General features: G+C 37.6%; 1 protein-coding gene across 3 annotated transcripts in view; it reads left to right on the top strand.

Annotated features, from left to right (window-relative positions):
• The window catches only part of SYNPO (synaptopodin), a 596280-nt gene that overhangs the window by 498374 nt on the left and 78509 nt on the right, over window positions 1-19397 (top strand). For 2 of the 3 annotated variants that reach the window (XM_044069391.1, XM_044069392.1), the window contains exon 3: window positions 8399-10560. In XM_044069391.1, coding sequence (XP_043925326.1) covers window positions 8399-10560 — 2162 coding nt within the window. The remainder of the gene's footprint in view (window positions 1-8398; window positions 10561-19397) is intronic. The other variant, XM_044069393.1, reaches the window with a different exon arrangement.

Genomic DNA, 19397 nt, shown 5'->3' on the forward strand with positions numbered 1-19397 from the left:
CCTCTTCTAGTTTCATACATTTCCTTCACATTTACCTCCTGTATTTTTATGCCTAGCCACTAAAGAGCAAAATATCACTGTCAACTTACAGCTACATTAGTGTGACTTTGTAAGCAGTTTTAACCTTTCGGACCCCTTCCTCTAGCAAGTAGCAATCCTCCTTATGTTTACATGCATGTTAGTTTATTTATTTAGTTAGTCTGTTTATTGTGGTAGTATACTGATTACAACAGACCAATTTCATTTACAAAAAAATAAATAAAACAAAACATAGGTAATCTCATAGACAATTAATATGCATACTCATACACACACACACAGAAAGACACACACATAGATAGGCAGGTGTAGATGTACTTCTTTAATTTCAGGAACAAATCACAGCTTTCAGTCATAGAAAGAAGTGCATAGGACTTTACTGTAAGCAGCTGTCCCCCATCCAATCTGTCCCCCATCCAATCTACTTGCTGAACTAGGAGAAAGCACTTGTAATCTTCACAAATATCAGGCTTTATACGGGCATGTTGATACACCCTGATATACCAGTGAGGGTAACAGGCTTACCTCATCTTACTTGTGTCTCTGCAAGAGCCTGACATCTGTCACTTCTAAATCTGCCACATAATGCCGATGCAGTACACATTGAATGTCACTACCCTTCTCCCAGGAGGGTAAGTTGGCAACTATGACACTCATTCCCCTCACCAGCTCTGTCATTGTCTGTCTGGTCCATTTGTTAAAGCCTGGGCACCATCAAGGCTGCATTCTTCTCTCCCACAGAAACTGCATAATGTGTGACTGTTAGCCCCTTGCTTTCTATAAACTCACAACTGAGACTTGCTATTTATGTGCTTATTGTTGTTACTACAAGTCACTTTAATGGCTATTTGTGTCATCTTTCTGAAATGTTATGTATTTTACAAAAATTATCTCACATGAAGTTGGCCTTGTTTTTTGATCCTATCTAAGTTGTGATGTGCTGTGGGCTTTATACTTATACTAAGAATTATTAATTTCCCTTAGCAAGTTTGGTTTTCTCTGATAAACTGCTTTTTACTTATGTCTTTAAATAAATAGTTCTTTAAAGTATACATTATGTTTTCAAAGTTGGCAGCAGATTTAAACTGCACAAGATTATTTGTACTTGTGTTACGTTATTACATGCTTTCCCTTGTGTATTTTATCCCATTCATTCTGCAGCTCACATCACTTAGATGAAGAGGTTTGAATAGCCTGTAGTCAAGGTTCTATAAAAGTCTCATTGTACAGATCAAAGCCACCTTTTGGCAAGTTCTGTGTTCAAAGGCCCTTTGGTTTAATTTTGAAGGAACAAAGTTTTTCTAATGATGTAACTTTCAAAACAGCTGTAACTCTGATTTTGTATTTTTAGAAAGTTTGAGCAAGTGTGTTAATTCTGGCACCTCTGATGGAACTCGAGCCATACCTAGGAATTAACTATCTGTAATGTGAACGCCAGTCTCTAGTTTTGTTTCAACACTTGACAATGCCTTCAGCAGTAAAGAACCCCCCCCCCCAAATAGTTTAGTTGATGCGTGTTTTTAATTCCCAGTCAACCAATAAGTCCACTAGGCACACTTGCCTTTTTTCAGGGATGCTTCTTGGGCGCTTCTTGGGCATTATCGCATTATCTGGTTAAGTGATTTGCTTACAGCATACTCTATGCAAGTGAAGAATGAGGGATTCAAACCTAGAAACAGATTAAGAAGCTCATTAGTACTCCTATCTTGACACCTTTTATTCTGCCACCTTAATCCAAATTAGTCAATCCAGCAGTATTAAACGTAAGACTGTATTACTATCAAAGTTTGAAAATGGCTTGCTGAATATGATCCATGCCAGAATAACAAAAGAGACCCAAAACAATACATTTGAGGCTATATCTGCCAAAACTGAACAGTTTTAATAAGAACTTGGCAGCTTAAGTAAATATTTTAGCAAACCCATTTGCATCTTAGTGAGGGGATGAGGTAGGCACATGTGTCACAAACAAATCAGTATGTGAGCACTAAGAAAATGAACAGAATCACTGATTTTTTTTGTCAGGTGTACTAGAAATAGTACATGCATGTAGCTTGTATGTTCTATACCTGAATGAGATTGAGGTGTACAATGCCAGGACCTACTGGAGAGCAAGCTACATAGCATACAGTCTTTGACTCAGAGACATGTGCCTGCCAACTGTGTGGGTCAGCCAAGCTATGTGTGTGTGTGTGTGTGTGTGTGTGTGTGTGTGTGTGTGTGTGTGTGTGTGTGTGCGTGTGTGTCTTTGTGTGTAAATTTGTGCGTACATGTATGTGTGTGTGCCTGTGTGAACACATGCGAGTGGGCATGTGTGTGAATGCATGCATGTGTGTGTGTATGTCTGTGTGCCTGTGTGTGAACAGATACGTGTGTGTGTGTGTGTGTGTGTGTGGCTGTGTGTGAATGCATGTGTGTGTGAATGCGTGTGTGTGTGTGTGTGCACGCGCACTTGCGCGCATGTACTAAAATGCATATGAATGTGCACACTCAGAGGAGAAGGCATAGTAGGCCTTTGCATCTATGAGTATGTTTATCACCTAGATCATGCACGTGTGTGTGTGTGTGTGTGTGTGTGTGTGTGTGTGTGTGTGTGTGTGTGTGTGTGTGTGTGTGTGTGTGTGTATAGTAGTGAGGGGGTTAGAGATATATAGTAAGAAAACTGAAAATCCCTCTTAACTGCCTGAATAATGACTGTATTGCACGTGTTGTGGCATGGTGATGAGGAAAAATATGGTAGGATCACAGGAAGGGTTCAATGGTTAGCAGTCACGGGACTAGATGTTTAATATAAATAAGTAATAGTGATGTAAGATTACCAGATAATGCAAATTAGAGATTGGATTAGCTCCAAAAGACAATAAAAACAAGAGTAACTGAAGTTCCCAAGGAAAGAGAGCCATATGACAACTGAAGTGGTTTATCAAGCGAAAGCAAGGAAGGCAGGGGAGCTGTAATGAGTAACAAGAGAAAAAGAAGCCTGGTATAGAGTTCCAGAAAAGACAGTAAAGTAGACAAGTTGTGAAAGTCTAATACCTAACATTAGAATGAAATCATTTTTACTAAAAATAATATTATATTGTTTACTTCCAAATGTAGTCAAAGAGCAAGAAAGGCAAACTTGTGTACATGGCTGAAAACAATCCCAATGCATTTATCAAAATAAGTGTTTATCAAAATAAGTGTTTATTTATTTTACTTTACTGGTAATTGATGCTGGACTTCAAGAGCTCTTTTTTTAGTAATGATTTGGTTACAGGGTACAAAATAATCAATTTTAGATTGTGAGGTTAAAAAAAGACGTTGATGAAACTAATAAAGGTAATAAATTGACTAAGGAATTATACTATGTGTTTTTGAACACTGATAAGTGTAAAGGATTTCAGAAAGGGTGTAAAGGATTTCAGAAAGGGTGTAAAGGATTTCAGAAAGGGTGAAGATGGACACAAGTGTAAGGGATCCAGGACAGGGTGAAGACAGGTGCAGTGTACTTTGGGGAAAAGGGTACAGAATTGTAATGGAAGGAATCTGGAGTACCTGAGACTATTGTGAAAGGTTAGAGTGAAATTTTGGCTAGGAAGAGGGTTGTTGTACAGTTTTGGAAGTCCTGTGTTTAATCTTGTTGCAAAAAATGTGTATTTAGTAAAATTTGACTTTGTTGGATGTGGTTAAGTACATTTCAGGCGCTTTGCCAGTATGTTTGAAAGAAGTTACTGAATTTCCTTTTCGTGGTGGAAGCTGCTGTTTGAATCCAATTAAAGGGAGAATTTTGTACAGAGGCGAAGACGAAGAGTGCTGAAAGTGGCTGCCAGTGCATTTTGAGACTACTTTTTATTTTCACATTCTAGAAGGATGCATTTTAAGGAGAAAGCATGATTTTGTGTAAGAAAGTTTTTTGCAGAGAGAGAAAAAGCATTGCTACGCTTTTTTGTTGTATAACCAGGTTAAAAAGGATCAGTTCTAAAAAAAATAGATTTATGAAATCTGGGGATCTCTAAGAGGGATCTTGATGACTTGTACAACAGTTTTTATTTGCACCAAACTGAGAGCATCTGGAAGACAAAGTAAAAGTTAGTTGTTAGCGAATGTACTGATTAACATTTCAAACGTGAGTGCGTTATATGTCAATAAAGCCATATGAGGCTGACAATCAAGGATGAAATGTACAAGGTGTTGCAGTAAGGGGCATGTGTGGTACAAGGGCATGGAGGGGAAGAAATACTGATACATGTTTTCGCTCACTATTAACACATTACAAGGTTTGAGGAATAGGCAGAGAAAAAAATGTTTTCTGAACTCTTGGAAATATCAGTTATCCCTACTGAGTATGAAAAACACTTTTGGCCTTCCTTGAAAATAAATGATGCTGGAAGGGAATAATAAATACATAAATAACTGCATTTGGTCAATATGTTGAGTAAAACATCAACAAAGATAATAGAAATAGACATACTGGATTTTTATGACAAATACTTCAGGAAACTTGTATTAAAGCCTATTCACAGAGATGTAATGTGGGTCTATCTGTGAAAGCATGGTCAGTACCATAATAGACGAATATATATGATCAGAGATTGTCATTCAATCTGATTCACAGTCCAAGAAATGTCAGAATGGTGCCATATGTTGAGGTTCAAGAACCTTAAAAGCAGACCTCATAGACTTGGAATGTCTGCCTAATGAAAACATTTGCCAGACAGAAGGTTGAGACAAAAGATCCATCCCAAAGAAACCATAAAATGGTTTATTTAATATTTTTTAACTGGAATTAACCTATTTTTCAGTGAAGGCCTGGAAAAAAAAGCACCATAAAGAATACAAAAACATTTGAAGCATGCCAACTATGGTTACGTTTATGTTATACATATATAGATATTTCTATATCTATATCTCTCTATATATAGCCACATGAAGCATATATGAGCCTAGTCCTACAGAGATAAAAAGTTGTAAACTTGAAAAATTAGCTAGAGAAAAATATATTTTCTCTTAAAAACAAACTGAAAAGATAGCATGGTCTAGAACTCGGTGACAAATGCTACTTGCTTTTCTCTCGGTTGTTTTTGTATGTGGTATAATTTACCTTCCCAGTGAACTTATCAATAAAATAGACCTGCTCTTGTAACAGCTCCATTAGTAAATCCCATTCTTATAATGCAGTCAAATCAACCAAAGATCACAATTTTCTCACACATTTACTATAGTAATGTCCTGGCTACAGGTCTTGAGCGAGTTTTAACTATTTAGATAACTGCGGTGGTGGTGCTGCGGTAGCGTTGTCGCCTCACAGTTAGACATTGCCATTTCGATTCTCAGTTAAAGCGTCTTCTGTGTAGAAATTACAGTGGGATTATGGTATATACTCTATAAAATACTGTTGAATGTTTAGTTGATGTATGTGGATTTTATATGCTATATATTCTATGTTCAGTAGATGTGTCTGAACTTAATATAGTTTAAGTACTATGACAATCACCTGTTAAATTATATAGACTTTAATGTTATATAGAGCATTTTGCTATTAGTTCATTCAATGTATGTTAAGTGCACTTTTTCAAGCCCCCACTGAATAATGTCCTTGCCCAGTTGGACTTTCTCAGTAAATAGGGACAAACAAATAAATAAATAAAAAAATGTGATCCACATCTGAATAAAATCCACTGCAGATTGCTTTCTGTAAGAGGAGTTTCAAAATACGCAGAGGGAGAGTGGTAAAGTCAGATATTACAGCAGATGGCGTACTTCTCAACCACTCAGTGCAAGAAATCTGTACAAAGACTGACGAAATGGGGGGACAAAGCCTCCAAAATAGGGACATATTTTAAATATTACTCTTATGAGCTTAGAACGTTGCTAGAATAACAGGATTTGTTTTAACATACATTTTTCTGAAGGATTTGAATTCTGAAAGTCAAAAGTATGTCATCATTATGTTACTTCAATCCTCAGATCATCCCAGTAATTTGTCAGAAAAACATAGATTTTATGAGGAACAGACCAAAAATATGAGCCAAAAATCTAGACATTCTGCGAAAATCTGTATAGTTGAGAGGTATGGCAGATGGTGTTTAATCCCATAACCTGAATCTCCGAACTGACTAGAAGGCTAAACATATGAAAAGTATTAGAAAACCAGTTTTTGAGGTGTTTTTTTCTCCCTTGTTAACCATTGTGCAAGGAACTTTGTTCCTGTACTGAGCCTCCTAACAATTCTTAACTCTCAATCAGTGTACCTTGAAGAGTAAGCAGATCCAGCATTAACATTTTCAGTCATAGAATAGTGTAATTTGCAGTTCTAAACCACACATGATGGTTCACTTTCTACTGCAGAGCGACAGACGTAACATTTTTTGTTCCCATCAACCCCCTCCACACACACACACACACACACACACACACACACACACACACACACACACACACACACAAAACCATCATGCCTTCTACCATGTAATACGTCCTTTGCCTTCTTCCCCACCCATATAGCTGATGTTGCTGGGGATGGAGAGTTGAAAGATGTAGAATTTGAATGTGATCCTGTGGAGGCTAGGATGATGTAGTCACACATACACACACACACACACATATTTTATATATATATATATATATATATATATATGGTTCCTATTATTTATTTAAGCAAATGCTTAAATTTGCAAACGCTGTTTCGTTGAACGTGATTATGTGAAATGGCAAAATGCCAAGAGCACAGAACAGTGATTATTTTTTTTTCCTTGGGAAAAAAAAATCACTGGGCAGTTTTTGGGACTTTGCCATTTCCTCCACTGTGGTGCGATCTCGGAGTTAGTAAATATAAGTAGGGGGGTGTGGGGGCGAAGTTCCCCACTTTATTTTGTGTTTGGATTATTTATTTTTTTTTTTTATGGATCAACGATTTTTTTCCCTGGGAAAAAAATCGCTGATCCGTGTGTTCGACATTTTGGAATTTTGGGTATTGTGGGTTGATTATATAGCATTCGCAATTTAGTGCATTCACTAATATAATATAGGACCCTGTGTATAGATATATATAATACATACACACACACATATACATTTTTAATACTGGTATAAGACCTCCCTTCTCTTGGCTATCTGAGCTCCCATGTGAGTGCATGTTCTGGACATCCACTGTCCTCAGTTTCATTGTGTTGGCTGGTCACTCTTAGCCTTCTTGGCCAGTTACTCTAGTGCCCAGGCTGCTAATCAAACAGTGTTACTTGAGTTGTAGTCCATGCTCATCCCTCTGCACCATAGAGCTGGCTATAGCTAAAGTGAACAACATAAACAGTGATGTGACACACGTGACAAAGGGGAAGAAGGATAGTGGTACAGTGAATGGCATACCTTTCAACCTCTTAGTGCAACAAATCTGGACAAAGCCAAAAATAATTGGTGGCAAGGCCCAAAAATAGGGACACATTTTAAATATTGCCCTCATAAACTAAAAAAGTTGCTAAAATAACAGGTTTTGTTTTAGTATGCATTTTCTGAAGGATATGAAGTCCAAACTTCAAATTTATGTCATTATTTAGTGATTTCAGTCCTCAGTGATTTTCCAGAAAAACACAAATTTTTGGAGGAACAGATTGAAAATATGAGGCAAAAATCTGGAGAGCTGAGAGATATGGTGATTGGTACATGTGGGCTTACTGGGCAAAAGAACAGAGGAAGTGAAAGAACTATCAACCCTAAGCAAAGGAAATTTTGCTGGCAATATTATATATTTCCAGAGCTGAATCCTTTGTTTCTGTAGCATTCACTGAACTTCGAGAAATGTAATAGTTGTATTCAGAAGGGTTGAAAAAATCCATAAGACAATCTAACTAAACACTGACATATTTGAAAATGAATATATAGTTATTTGTTGAGGGAACTTAGCCCATATGTGTCTTGAACGAGAGTCACTCACTTGAGAAATAACTTGTCAGCTGAGATGGTTAGTTCATACTCTTAATATTTACTTTGCATCTAGAACTATCTAAGAAGCTTAATAGTCACACATGAGTACCAGTTAAGGGAAGGTAAACAAATCATGTGAATGCAGGTAGCAGGCGTTTGTGTAGGACAGAGCAAAAGACAAGGTAAAGAAGATGCCAGTGCTCTTTTGGTACCAACGTCTGTGTGCTAGCCACCCATCAGTGTGAACCTTGGTTCTATAGGATCGTCACTATTAAAGTGACACCCCCCACCCTATGTGTAAAAATGGGACAAAGGGGTTGTGGATGGATGGATGGATTTGTGTGCTGATAGGTTTTTTTTTTTTCTGTGTTAAATGTAAGCCTGTTTTACTGTTAAATACCTCAAGATTGTTTGGCATTTGCTAATTTTTTTGTTTTCTTTTGTTTATTTTCCTCAGCCCTTTTAAGAAGTGTGAGTCTTTCTGAAAAGGAACTGAAAGATGCTAAGGACAGAAGTCAAAAAATTGCTGCTCAGCTAACAACTCCACCCAGCTCTAGCTCAAAGGGAGTATTATTGTTTAATAAGCGTAAACAAAGAGTCAACAAATTTACCTGGGAAAGTTACGGAAAGGGAAGGCAAGGACTTGTTGAAGAAAAATCCCAAGGACCTGATAAAAACAGTCCAAAATGTGAGAAAGCAGTTAATTCCAAGTACTTAAAGTCATGGCTGTCTTGTGATGACTCTAGGGTACATTATACAAAAGCAGGACACATGTCTGAAAACGAGATGGAAGACTACAGTGAAAATATTACTAATGCAGAGAATTTAGTAGAAAAGGTGGAGCAAAGTGGTGACTATGACATTGTAAATGACAATCAGACCACTGAGATGACTGCAGAGCAGAGTGAGGTGTCTTCTTCTTCAAAAAGGGAAGGCAGCCCACTGAAGGCGGAATTGCAGATTGATTTAATGGCACCAGTAACAAATGGTCATCGTGTTTCAGATTCATCAGAGAGCACTCTGCATGTCAGTGAAATACAGTGCAACCTAGCACTTCAGTCTTCAGCAGCCAAACCAGCATCTGTGCTCAACAGAACTGCAAAGCCATTTGGTATACAATCTCCAACCGAGTCCAATATTTCTAGAGATCAAAGTCCTGTGCCAGATGTTGTTTTACCACCCAGATGTTCACCAGTACCAGCATTTTCAAGTCCTCCACCACCCAGATGTTCACCAGCACCAGCATTTTCAAGTCCTACACCACCTAGACATGCACCAGAACCAACATTTCCAAGTCCTGTACCACCCAGGCATGCACCAGAACCAACATTTCCAAGTCCTACACCACCCAGGCATGCACCAGCACCAACATTTTCAAGTCCTACACCACCCAGGCATGCACCAGCACCAACATTTTCAAGTCCTACACCACCCAGGCATGCACCAGCACCAACATTTTCAAGTCCACCAACAATAAATAGAGTTACTTCTCCTACATTGTTTATAGCCTCCTACCAGCCATCTACAGAACCAACATCAACATTTGCACAGGGCTATAACTATGGACTAAACAAGCCAAGTCCTATAAAAAAAACAGGGATTTTAGATGATCTTAAAATGTACAAATCAGTAAAAAAGCCAATGTTTACATTTCATGAGAAGCCAAAACTGGCTCCTAATCCTGATCTGTTGGCAATGGTCCAGAATGTAGATGAAAAAAGGAAACATAAAGAACAAGAAACACCAGCTGAAGAAGAACACCTTGCCCTTGGAGCTGAAGCTTCCAATTTCTTACATAAAGATGCATCAGCAGAAGAAAATGCCTCAGAAACTGCACCTGAGTGGGCTTCAACTCTAAAGAGTTCGGATATAAGAGCAAGGCATAATTTTAAGCAAGCTCAGGGATTAACAGACGCAAAAGGCAGAGGAGCAGAGCTGTTTGCAAAACGACAATCTAGGATGGAAAAGTATGTTGTTGAGAAACCATCGGGCTCCAGTAGTTCTGTCAGGCCACCATCTCCCACCATGTCTTTGCCCTCAGTTTGGAAGTACTCATCCCCTTCTGAAGCATCACTAGTGTCACCTAATCGAAGCCAAACACCAACCTACTCTTCTGGACCTCTTAAACCCCAGACAACCTCTTCCATTGTGAATGATGTTGAATCTCCGGAAAAAAGTTTCACTAAACGACATATTGAGATTGCAAAGCATCAGCCTTACCAGCTTAATTCCTCATTATTTATATATTCATCTGCAAAGGACCCAGTTAGTTCTTTACCTAAAGCAGCCCCTCCACCAAAACCTAGGGTTCCTGATCCTGTCCCCTTTGCAAGGCAAAGTTCATGCCCTGTAGGCTATACTCCTCCTTCTCCAGCATCTAACTTCCCATCTCCCTTCAGATCACCTCAACAAACTTCTGGTCCACAGTCACAAGTTCCTATCAATGGAATTGGAAGTCAGAGTTTCAGATCAAGTGACTGGGTTACAGCAAGGCCTACCAACGTTGCTTCTCCAGTTTCTCCTACATCGTCATATAGGATATCCTCACCAAAGCCTAAGGAAGGAATACAAGTCCCAAGGCCTTTCTTTTCAGCCAAGAAAGCAGGGATCGAACCACAGGTGTGGAAGCCTTCTTTTTACTTTGGTTAAATGAAATGTCTTATTTCCTCAAAGTTATCTCTCATCTCTGAGATCTGTTAAAAGTTAAAATTAAGTTGTAACTTCATGATACAACCTCAACAGGGGACACTGTTTCCTTGAAGAGGAAGCTTTAGATGAAATAATGGAAGACTAGGGCAGTTAGTGGGTGTCAGCACAGAAGTAGTACTCGGAGTGTAGTTGGGTATACATATTAAGTGTGCTGCATTGTTTCTATAAACTGCAATGGATGTCCAATTGTTTCTGTAAGTTACAGTGCATGTGCTATCCTTTCTGTAAGCTACAAGATATACATATGTAGTACACTTGTGTATTTCTGAGCGTAAATACCAAACATGGTGTGCTAGTATATTGCTGGTATAAATTCATGTTCTGGCAGTGTGAACAAACCAGCAAACTTATTTCTAAAATTTTAAAAATGAGTACTAGTAAATATAATTTGTGCTTCTACTCTGTAGTTTTACCATCATCGCAAGTCTAATCAAAAAATACTGTAGCCAAGTAGTCACTTTATTTACAGTGATCAGTGCACAAAAAGTAGAAATGCAAAAAAAAAAAAAAAACTGGCAAAAATGGATATAAACCTTTTGTATGCAAACTTTCAGAAGACATGTTTAATTTATGTCCATTTATGAGTTTTGGTCACTTTTCTTTCAGAAATGGTTTCCCTTTCTTTGAGAGGTATAAGAAATAATTACAAGCTTTTTCTCCAGCAGCACAAGGTCATCTTTTTTTCTGTAAATAATGGTAATATTTTAATATTATTGGTTTCTTCTGGGGAAATTTGAAGATAACATTCAAGCTAAGCCGCCAAAGAAGTGTGTTCAGTATTGTTGTGTGTGTGTGTGTGTGTGTGTGTGTGTGTGTGTGTGTGTGTGTGTGTGTGTGTGTGTGTGTGTGTGTGTGTGTGTGTGTGTGTGTGTAACTGTAATTGCACATGCAACAATTGCAATAATAAAAACTAAGTGTATATTAAAGACTTCGGTGTGCTGTAACATTTTACGCCAATAATCTATATGACCAACATGACACAGAAAAAAAAAATCCTGCATAATATACAAAAACAGAGAAAATCAGTGAAATAATAAAATAAGTTGTGACAAAAAATGTCCATACATATTCAGAACAATTTTCAATGCAATAAAAAACCTCTGTGCTATATTCTTCTGTCATCTAAGTACTTCTAGCATCTGCTTGTATTTTTTTCAGCTGTGTTGTAAAAGCCATTGTATTTGTCCTTGGTAATGTTATTAGTGATACGGATGCTACATTTCTCTGCTTCATTCTGCAGTCTGTTTGTAAGCCAACCTTGGGTCAGATGAACTGATACGAATACAACTGCTTGCTCTTTTCCTGCTTTGGAAGTGCTATTCTTGTTCTTCTCCTTTCCTCATTGCTGACTCTGACTACCACTAAGTAGTTTTGTCATCGAAGTGAGAGTTCTGGCTAAATTGCTGCTAGAAGGAAGTAAGCTTATGTGCTGTGGAATCGAAGTGTCAAAATCCATGGCCCTGAACTCATTACTGGCTTTTGGACATTAACTTGTCAGTAAGGAAAGTCACTTTTTGCTGTGCCTTAAATTTTCAACGTAATAAGCATTGTTTTGTATATCAGTCATGTGAGTCCGATTACATATAATTTCATGTATGATGCACGTTTAATGCAGTCTTTTTCTGAATATGTGAATTTGTTCTTTTGATCATGGTCTTTGGTAAAAGACATCTGAATGAAACAGCACCATGTACATACTCTATGGACAGCTTCAAGGCAGGTCTCGCCAGTTTTGCTCAGTTAGTGAGACAGTATATACAGACAGGTCGGATAGGTTTGTTGCAAAAGCATTAACGCATAACAGTTTGCCATCACTGGTTAGGTAAGTTTCCTAAAGGGCCAAGTCAAAGTTTATATTACAAGTTGGGAATAAGTACTATGGATTGTAGCATTTCTGTTTAACATCTGTTTGTATCACTTGCTCAAAATGTGGAGATGTTTTCTATAAACACCTAGAGTATGTTTTGATAACACTGTGCTTCCTAACAATGACTTATTACTTCTTGTCATTTTCATATTGAATCAATGTTTACAACTTGTGATATCATTTTTATATCTGACTCAAGGTGTCTTGTACTTCTACATGGATTCAGCTGCTCAGCTTCTTTCCTCTCTTCTACATCCTGATTCTAATTCTGCTTGCAGGCCTCTGCTGTGCTTTTGAAGTTTACAGATATGTATTATTTAGCAGTACAAGGAATCCACTATAAGTAATTGTGTGTCACTTAACACTTGATTACTTGAACCTTAAAAGTTTAAAACCTTGTGAGGTCACATGCTCTGAATAACAATACTCCTAAGATCACAAAATAGCACAAAACATGCATCATCAATGTGGGAGCAAGTCCACAAACTTTATATGTGTCAACTCCAAGGTTGTGCAAACATGGAGAAATTGGGTACAAATAAAATAAGTAAGTAAAACTCTTCTCTCTCTATTAAGTTTGAATGTAGTAAACCTCAAACAAGGATGCAATCTGCTACCTAGCTGGTGCCAAGGTATTGAAACATTGATAACAGGAAACTGATTTAATTCCTGTTTCACTGCTGAGGGTGGCCTAATGGTTAAGGTGTTTGCCTTACAAACACAAGGTTCAGGGTTTGAGTCTCACAAGGGATAATTGGCTAGGCTTAAAATGGCTCGCAAGGGCAGTTAGCTTAGTACTAACCTATTAACCTATTAACCTATTAAGTCGCAACAAAGCAAGACACAACAAAACATAGCTTTCTCTAATACAGCTAAGTGGCCCATGGACACTAATGATTTGCACTAGCACAAATGACATTTTTTGAATGTGTCTGAGGGGCACAGATGAAAAACTTAAATCTTTTTCAATGTGGCACAATACAGCTTGCGCTGAATGCATATATTATCGCTGATCCGCTAGGTGTAAAATTTAAATGCTTTCTCGGATAAAAATGTGTGGACACCAGAGTGATTGGAGGAAACAAAGTAGATCGTGCTGGCAAGCAACAGTTTCTAGAGCCGTTTATGGCTGTACTGCATTAGGCTTCTGTTATCTAATGCCAGACAATTTTTTTAATGTGCTATTTTTGGGTTTTATTAAAGTGGTGCTTTCTGTACTCAAAAGAAAGTTAGAAGTTTACATGCAGTATGACACTTGGGTGATCTAAATTTATTTATAGTCTGACTTTTAGTTTTGCAGTTCTTGGAATGTTTTTAGTAATATCATCAGTTACACATGGTAGGATTGAACATTATGTCAGAATAATAGGCAGCTTCCAGTGGAATAATAGACAATCCAAAGTAAAGCACTTTGACCAACTTAAGAGGAGTTGATCACCTGCATGAAGATCGCTTACATGATTATAATATGTCCTATTTTAATCAGAATATGCTTTTGTTGAGCCATGCCACTAAGTCTGTTCTGCTACTGACTTAAGTATGCTTCCTAGGCAAACAGATGTCCACCATTTTTTCTTCCAATTTTATAACTTTTTGCAAGGAAGGGTACTTGTGTTTAGCTCCATGATGTCCCTGGCATACTGCCATAGCACAATGCATGCCTTCCTTCTCATTGTGACATAGTTTCAAAAGTGAGTAAAGTAAAACTTTGTTGAAGAATGGGATTTACATTTTATACTCAGTATATGTACTTTTACTGTAAAATGTTATTCTTTTTTTACATGTACACATGCAGAAAATAATAACATTAGCTATAAACTGTTATGTTTTATGTCTGGCAGTATAGCACAGATGCTAAAGCTGGTGAGCTTCATGATGTAAACCAAAGTTTTAATCAATCCACCTTCAGATTCAAACTGTCAAAGCTCAGGAATTCATTTCATTAGACCATGGCTCCTGGGTCACCCTTCTCCCAGACAGCTACACTTCTGTTTAGTAGAGTATATATGTTTAAAAAAAATAACAATAAAGTGAAATTCAAGTTTCACAAGAAGTCTTTATTATTCAGCATAAACTATTAAGCTGCATCTCCCTTGCAAAGACGAACTGTGTATGTAACCTGTCTATTAGAAGTTCAGTAAACACATGACATGTATGCCTTACTGAAGTCACATCCTTCTACTTTCATAAAGCAAAAGGCTGACAAAGACAAACAGCTGGTGTCAGAGCCATGGACTAAAACTAAATGCTAAGAAATGCATAATAGTATCCATTGGGAAGTCATCCATCCCTGGTAACTATCATATTGGCAACACACCTCTTAGAGTTGACCTAGTAGTCAGGAACTTAGGGACACACATAGATAGTAATCTAGCTTTTGACCATCATGTGTCTACAGTGGTGAGGAAATCATTCTGTGTTGCGCAACTTCTAAACAAAGGTATGGCATCTAAGTTCAAGGAAGCCATTGTTCCACTGTATTCGGCATTCATCAGACCTATCATTGATTACAATGCCCCCTTTGGTATGTACCTAACCAGGCATATCAAACAACTGGAACGTCCACAGATGTTCCTCACTAAAAGAACACATGGTGTAAGTAAAATGTCTTATGCAGACTGCCTCAAGGCCCTATCCCTGTAGTCTGTCTCCTACAGGCTTTTGAGGGGAGATCTATGCCTGGCATACAGGGCATTGTCAGACCCCCCCCCTCTAATGGACCTCCTGCATATCCACAAAACAAACAGAACCAGAATTACCCATTCTAAAGACTCAAATCTTGCCTGTGATATAAATAGGACCTGCTGGAGAGATAGGTATGTATCCCAGAGACTACCCCGTCTATGGAACAGACTCGCCATTCATGAGAAGTAGAGTTCCTCCCTAACCCAATTCAAGTGCAACTTGGACAATTGGATGGGAAACCAGAAATTCATCCCTGGTTTGGCACCAATGTCTGTAATGGACACTGGCAGCCTGCAAATGCTTCCTGTCCCAGGCCCATGCTTACACTTATCAAGGGTATCAGAACTTGTTAAGACATTTGGTATGCATGGCTAAGGCCTTTTTGGTTGTTAGCGTAGTAAACACCTATGAACCTGCGAACTCTATCATGAAATAGGTCAGTTCTATACATTGTATGTATAACTTTTGTATTTTCTGTTTGAAGCATGTAGTCTTTTTAGTTAATTTACATTCTTACAAATGGGAAATTGGAAAAGTTAAAATTCATTGAGCTGCAACCTCCTGACGTTATCATTCCCAAGCTGTATCCCCATTGTTTCTATGGGACACTGGGGTCACTATTTGTGTCATTCATGTTTGCAGTCTTACCATGTATTTGTACCCATCATTTTTATGGGACATTGGGGTTACTATTTGTGTCATTCATGTTTTAAGTCGTAGTGTTTCTACTTGCCTCAGGTTTGTGCATCTGAGGAGTTATTATGTAGTTATTATATAGAAATAAAAATATACAGATGTGTGGATAACTTCAGGTGCAGGGGGACTTGCCATCTTCAAAAAAGTATTTATTTATGTTTTATGTAGCTGTATTCAGGCACTGTGTAGTTGAGAAATTGTAATCACCTACTTAGTATGTCAGGATACTGGGATTCTTATGAGATCCAGAATTTTCCAGATATAAAACCATGCAGTGTATTTTTCAGTTCGGCAATAAGGTGTCAAACAATGTGAATCTGTGACTTTTTCATCAAAGGGCAGTTAATATTGAATGGGGGTTAATCTGTTTAATCATAGAGGAAGAAATACCTTGTCACAAAGCAGAGACTGACATGATTTGTAGAATTATGAATGGAAACCATCCCAGTGAAAACACCCACTGTAATCCTGTGACAGTACAGTACACAGTGCACTGTAAATGGTTTACATTTCAATGATGGCTTCCTCATACTGTGTATTACTTGACAATGTCGGTTACAGGTTACAGTACTGATTTACCCTTTTCCACTTAGCTTCAGTGCTATAACTTAGGCGGTGCTCACCTTGCAGTATCATCTGTCAGCTGAAAGAGCATATCTCAGAAGTCAGTCTTGTAGTCAAGCTAAAGGTTTACCAGGTTCATAATGAGTTATTTAGTCTGCTGTCAGCATGTACTCACTAGCATTTGTAAGTTCATCTTGGATTCTTTTTAACAGGTTGCACAGAATCTGCAGTGTAAAATTCACAAAAAAAAAAAATCAAACCAGACATGTTACATTACCAAACACTTCTTACGTCCCAGTGCACTAGCATTTACTCGATCTGCTAATCTACAGTTAGGCAGTTGTTTATCTTGTACTAGGAATTATGCACTTCCTTGGATATGCAAAACATCCCCTGAAAGCATTGTCCTTACTTTCAAGTGGTCACCAAGGCTCATCACAACAGGCTGTGTGGAAACAGGATGCCAAAGAGTGTTGCAACCCCGAAAAGGAAACAATAATTTGAATGTGAAATATTCCCACAACACACAGGAGCTTGAATTACTTTTCTGAACTGTAAATATACCTTTTTCTTGTGCTGCTTCTCTGACTGTTTATTTAAAAGTGGAGTTGCTCAAGATCAAGACAAAGGCTGTTTATATATTAAAGAAATCTTGTAAACTAAGTTGTAAGCCTTCTCTCATTTCTTACTGTTTTTCTTTTTTTCTTTTCTCAATCTTTTTTTATCCCTCCCATGAGGGTCTAAGTCAATAACTTTTTCCACAATGAGCAGTGTGTCTCTGGGCTTGTATTCATCTTTACCTTAACACAGTTAGGACGTGGCCCTGCAAAACTGTTTTTCTTGTTATTACAGAGATTTAGAAAGTATTAAATGTTATCTTATGTGCAAATAGACAGTTAATTCCTATGGCTATACCATGCATTTAACCTGTCTATAAGAAGTTTAGTAAGCACATGACATGCAGAATGACAGCCCACATAAAGTAGTCTGGAATCCAGGGCATACATGGCTGAGTGCTTCCATCAACAACAAAAGGATTTTATCCAACACTGGTCAACTCATGTGGGTAATACTGCCAAAGTAAGATATGCAGTTGCTTCATAATGCTATTCATTTTGTTGCAATTTTACAATACTGTTAGCAAGATGTACCACTTGAAATGTAAAATGACTCACTAAGAAGAGAGACCAGCAGTGTGCACCAACAGCAATCTCTTCAAAGAAAAGATCCTTTAACCACATTAATATCCTGCATACAAAATTACATTACAAAATCGCAACTTCCTTGTGGAAATTCATTTATCTGTCTGTAGTCAGGTACTTCACGTTCTGTCTAGCAAAGGACAGCAATTGGCTGCCAAAAACACCTCATAATACTGACAGACTTGTTAAAATGCATGTTGATAAGTCCACGTGTAGTGGAATTAAGCAACATTGTTCTTAGGGTAATTCTTGATTTACAGTAATTAAATTGCAAGCACCCTTCTAACTCAAAAAAGTATTTATTCAGGTAAAGCTGAAGTAGACCCTTAATCGCCTTTGAGATTTATGACAGCATCTTCAGGAAGTGAAACTACTATAAGCCAAAATAAAATGTGAATGTACTGTGCAGAATTGTTGTAATGTTAACTGTTTATTCATTAATTTCTTAATTGGAATACATTCCATATTTAAACAGCTTCAGCTTCCTGAGGGCCATGAAGTGAAGTTGTAAGGGTCTCTGTGCCTGTTTCTGGTTTTAATTGAATATATATAATTTTAAGTTGTGTAAGTGCTAACAATTAGTATTGTTAGAGTTAGTATAGCTGTGCACAACTGCAAACATACTGTTTCAGCTGGATTGATTCTCGACTATACCATGACTACGAATGGCTGAACTTATCAGTACCTGTGCAATGACCCCTTATCCTTCAGGAAAAATGTCTGTCACTTACTCAGTTAAATCATTCAGCTTGCCACTGTTGTAAAATAGAAACTACAGGCTGCAAGAAGCACATTTATCAGGTAAAACAATAGTGCAAACTGTAATAGTGAACAGAACCACAAATATCCTGAGGCAAAAAAAAAAAACTATTGGCCATTATTGGTGGCATTATGCCACACTGCCCATGTGCTATGTATATATATTATGATATACAGAGATATGCGAGTCTGTGATACAAAAAAAATGTATGCTGAAATTAAAGCAGCTCAGAATCACAGCAAGAAACCAGGATTTGCAAAGATGACTATATTATAAAATGCAATTATTTAGAAAAGTGAGGTATAAACTCTTTTAAAAATAACTTCATGGTGTAATTATGGCTGACTATTCTGGTCAGTAGGTAAATCAGGGTTTACCCATTCTGTCTATATTTACCCACCTGGGCTTTGTTATTGTAGGTAAATTACACTGCTCATAGGTAAAGCATGTATTACCATCAGACTATCATGGCCAATTAAAAGTCACCTATGAGGGGGTGAACCTGTGAGGGTAATGCACACTACTCCTGGCCAAAGTGTTTACCATAGTAATACACCCCACATAGTGCAATACTGTGGTATTAAAACAGTAACTATTGTACAACATTTATTTTTCAAAGATAAATTTCAGCAGTTCTACAGTGTTAAGATATTACCTATGTAGATGGTTAGCTTTGGAACTGAGTACAATCTCTACCTTTCAAAATTATTGAAAGACAGCAGCATTCTTGGTTGATTTGGACTATTCATTTCTGATGAAAGGGATGAGGTTTATTTTACTTTTCAGTGGATACAGTGGACCAAGAGACCTTGTTAGTTCTGGTCCAACCATTGATGATGTAGCATAGCAACTAAAATTATATAATGTTGCAGAAGGGTCTGTGTATAGTCTAAATTAGGTTTTTTCTCTCAACACTGTTCAAATACAAAGCTTATCAAAGGATGGTGGGAGAATAATATCAGAAAAAATATAC

The sequence above is a fragment of the Protopterus annectens genome, chromosome 4.part0, assembly GCF_019279795.1.
Source record: "Protopterus annectens isolate FY-2018-M chromosome 4.part0, PAN1.0, whole genome shotgun sequence".
NCBI classification, from domain to species: domain Eukaryota; kingdom Metazoa; phylum Chordata; order Ceratodontiformes; family Protopteridae; genus Protopterus; species Protopterus annectens.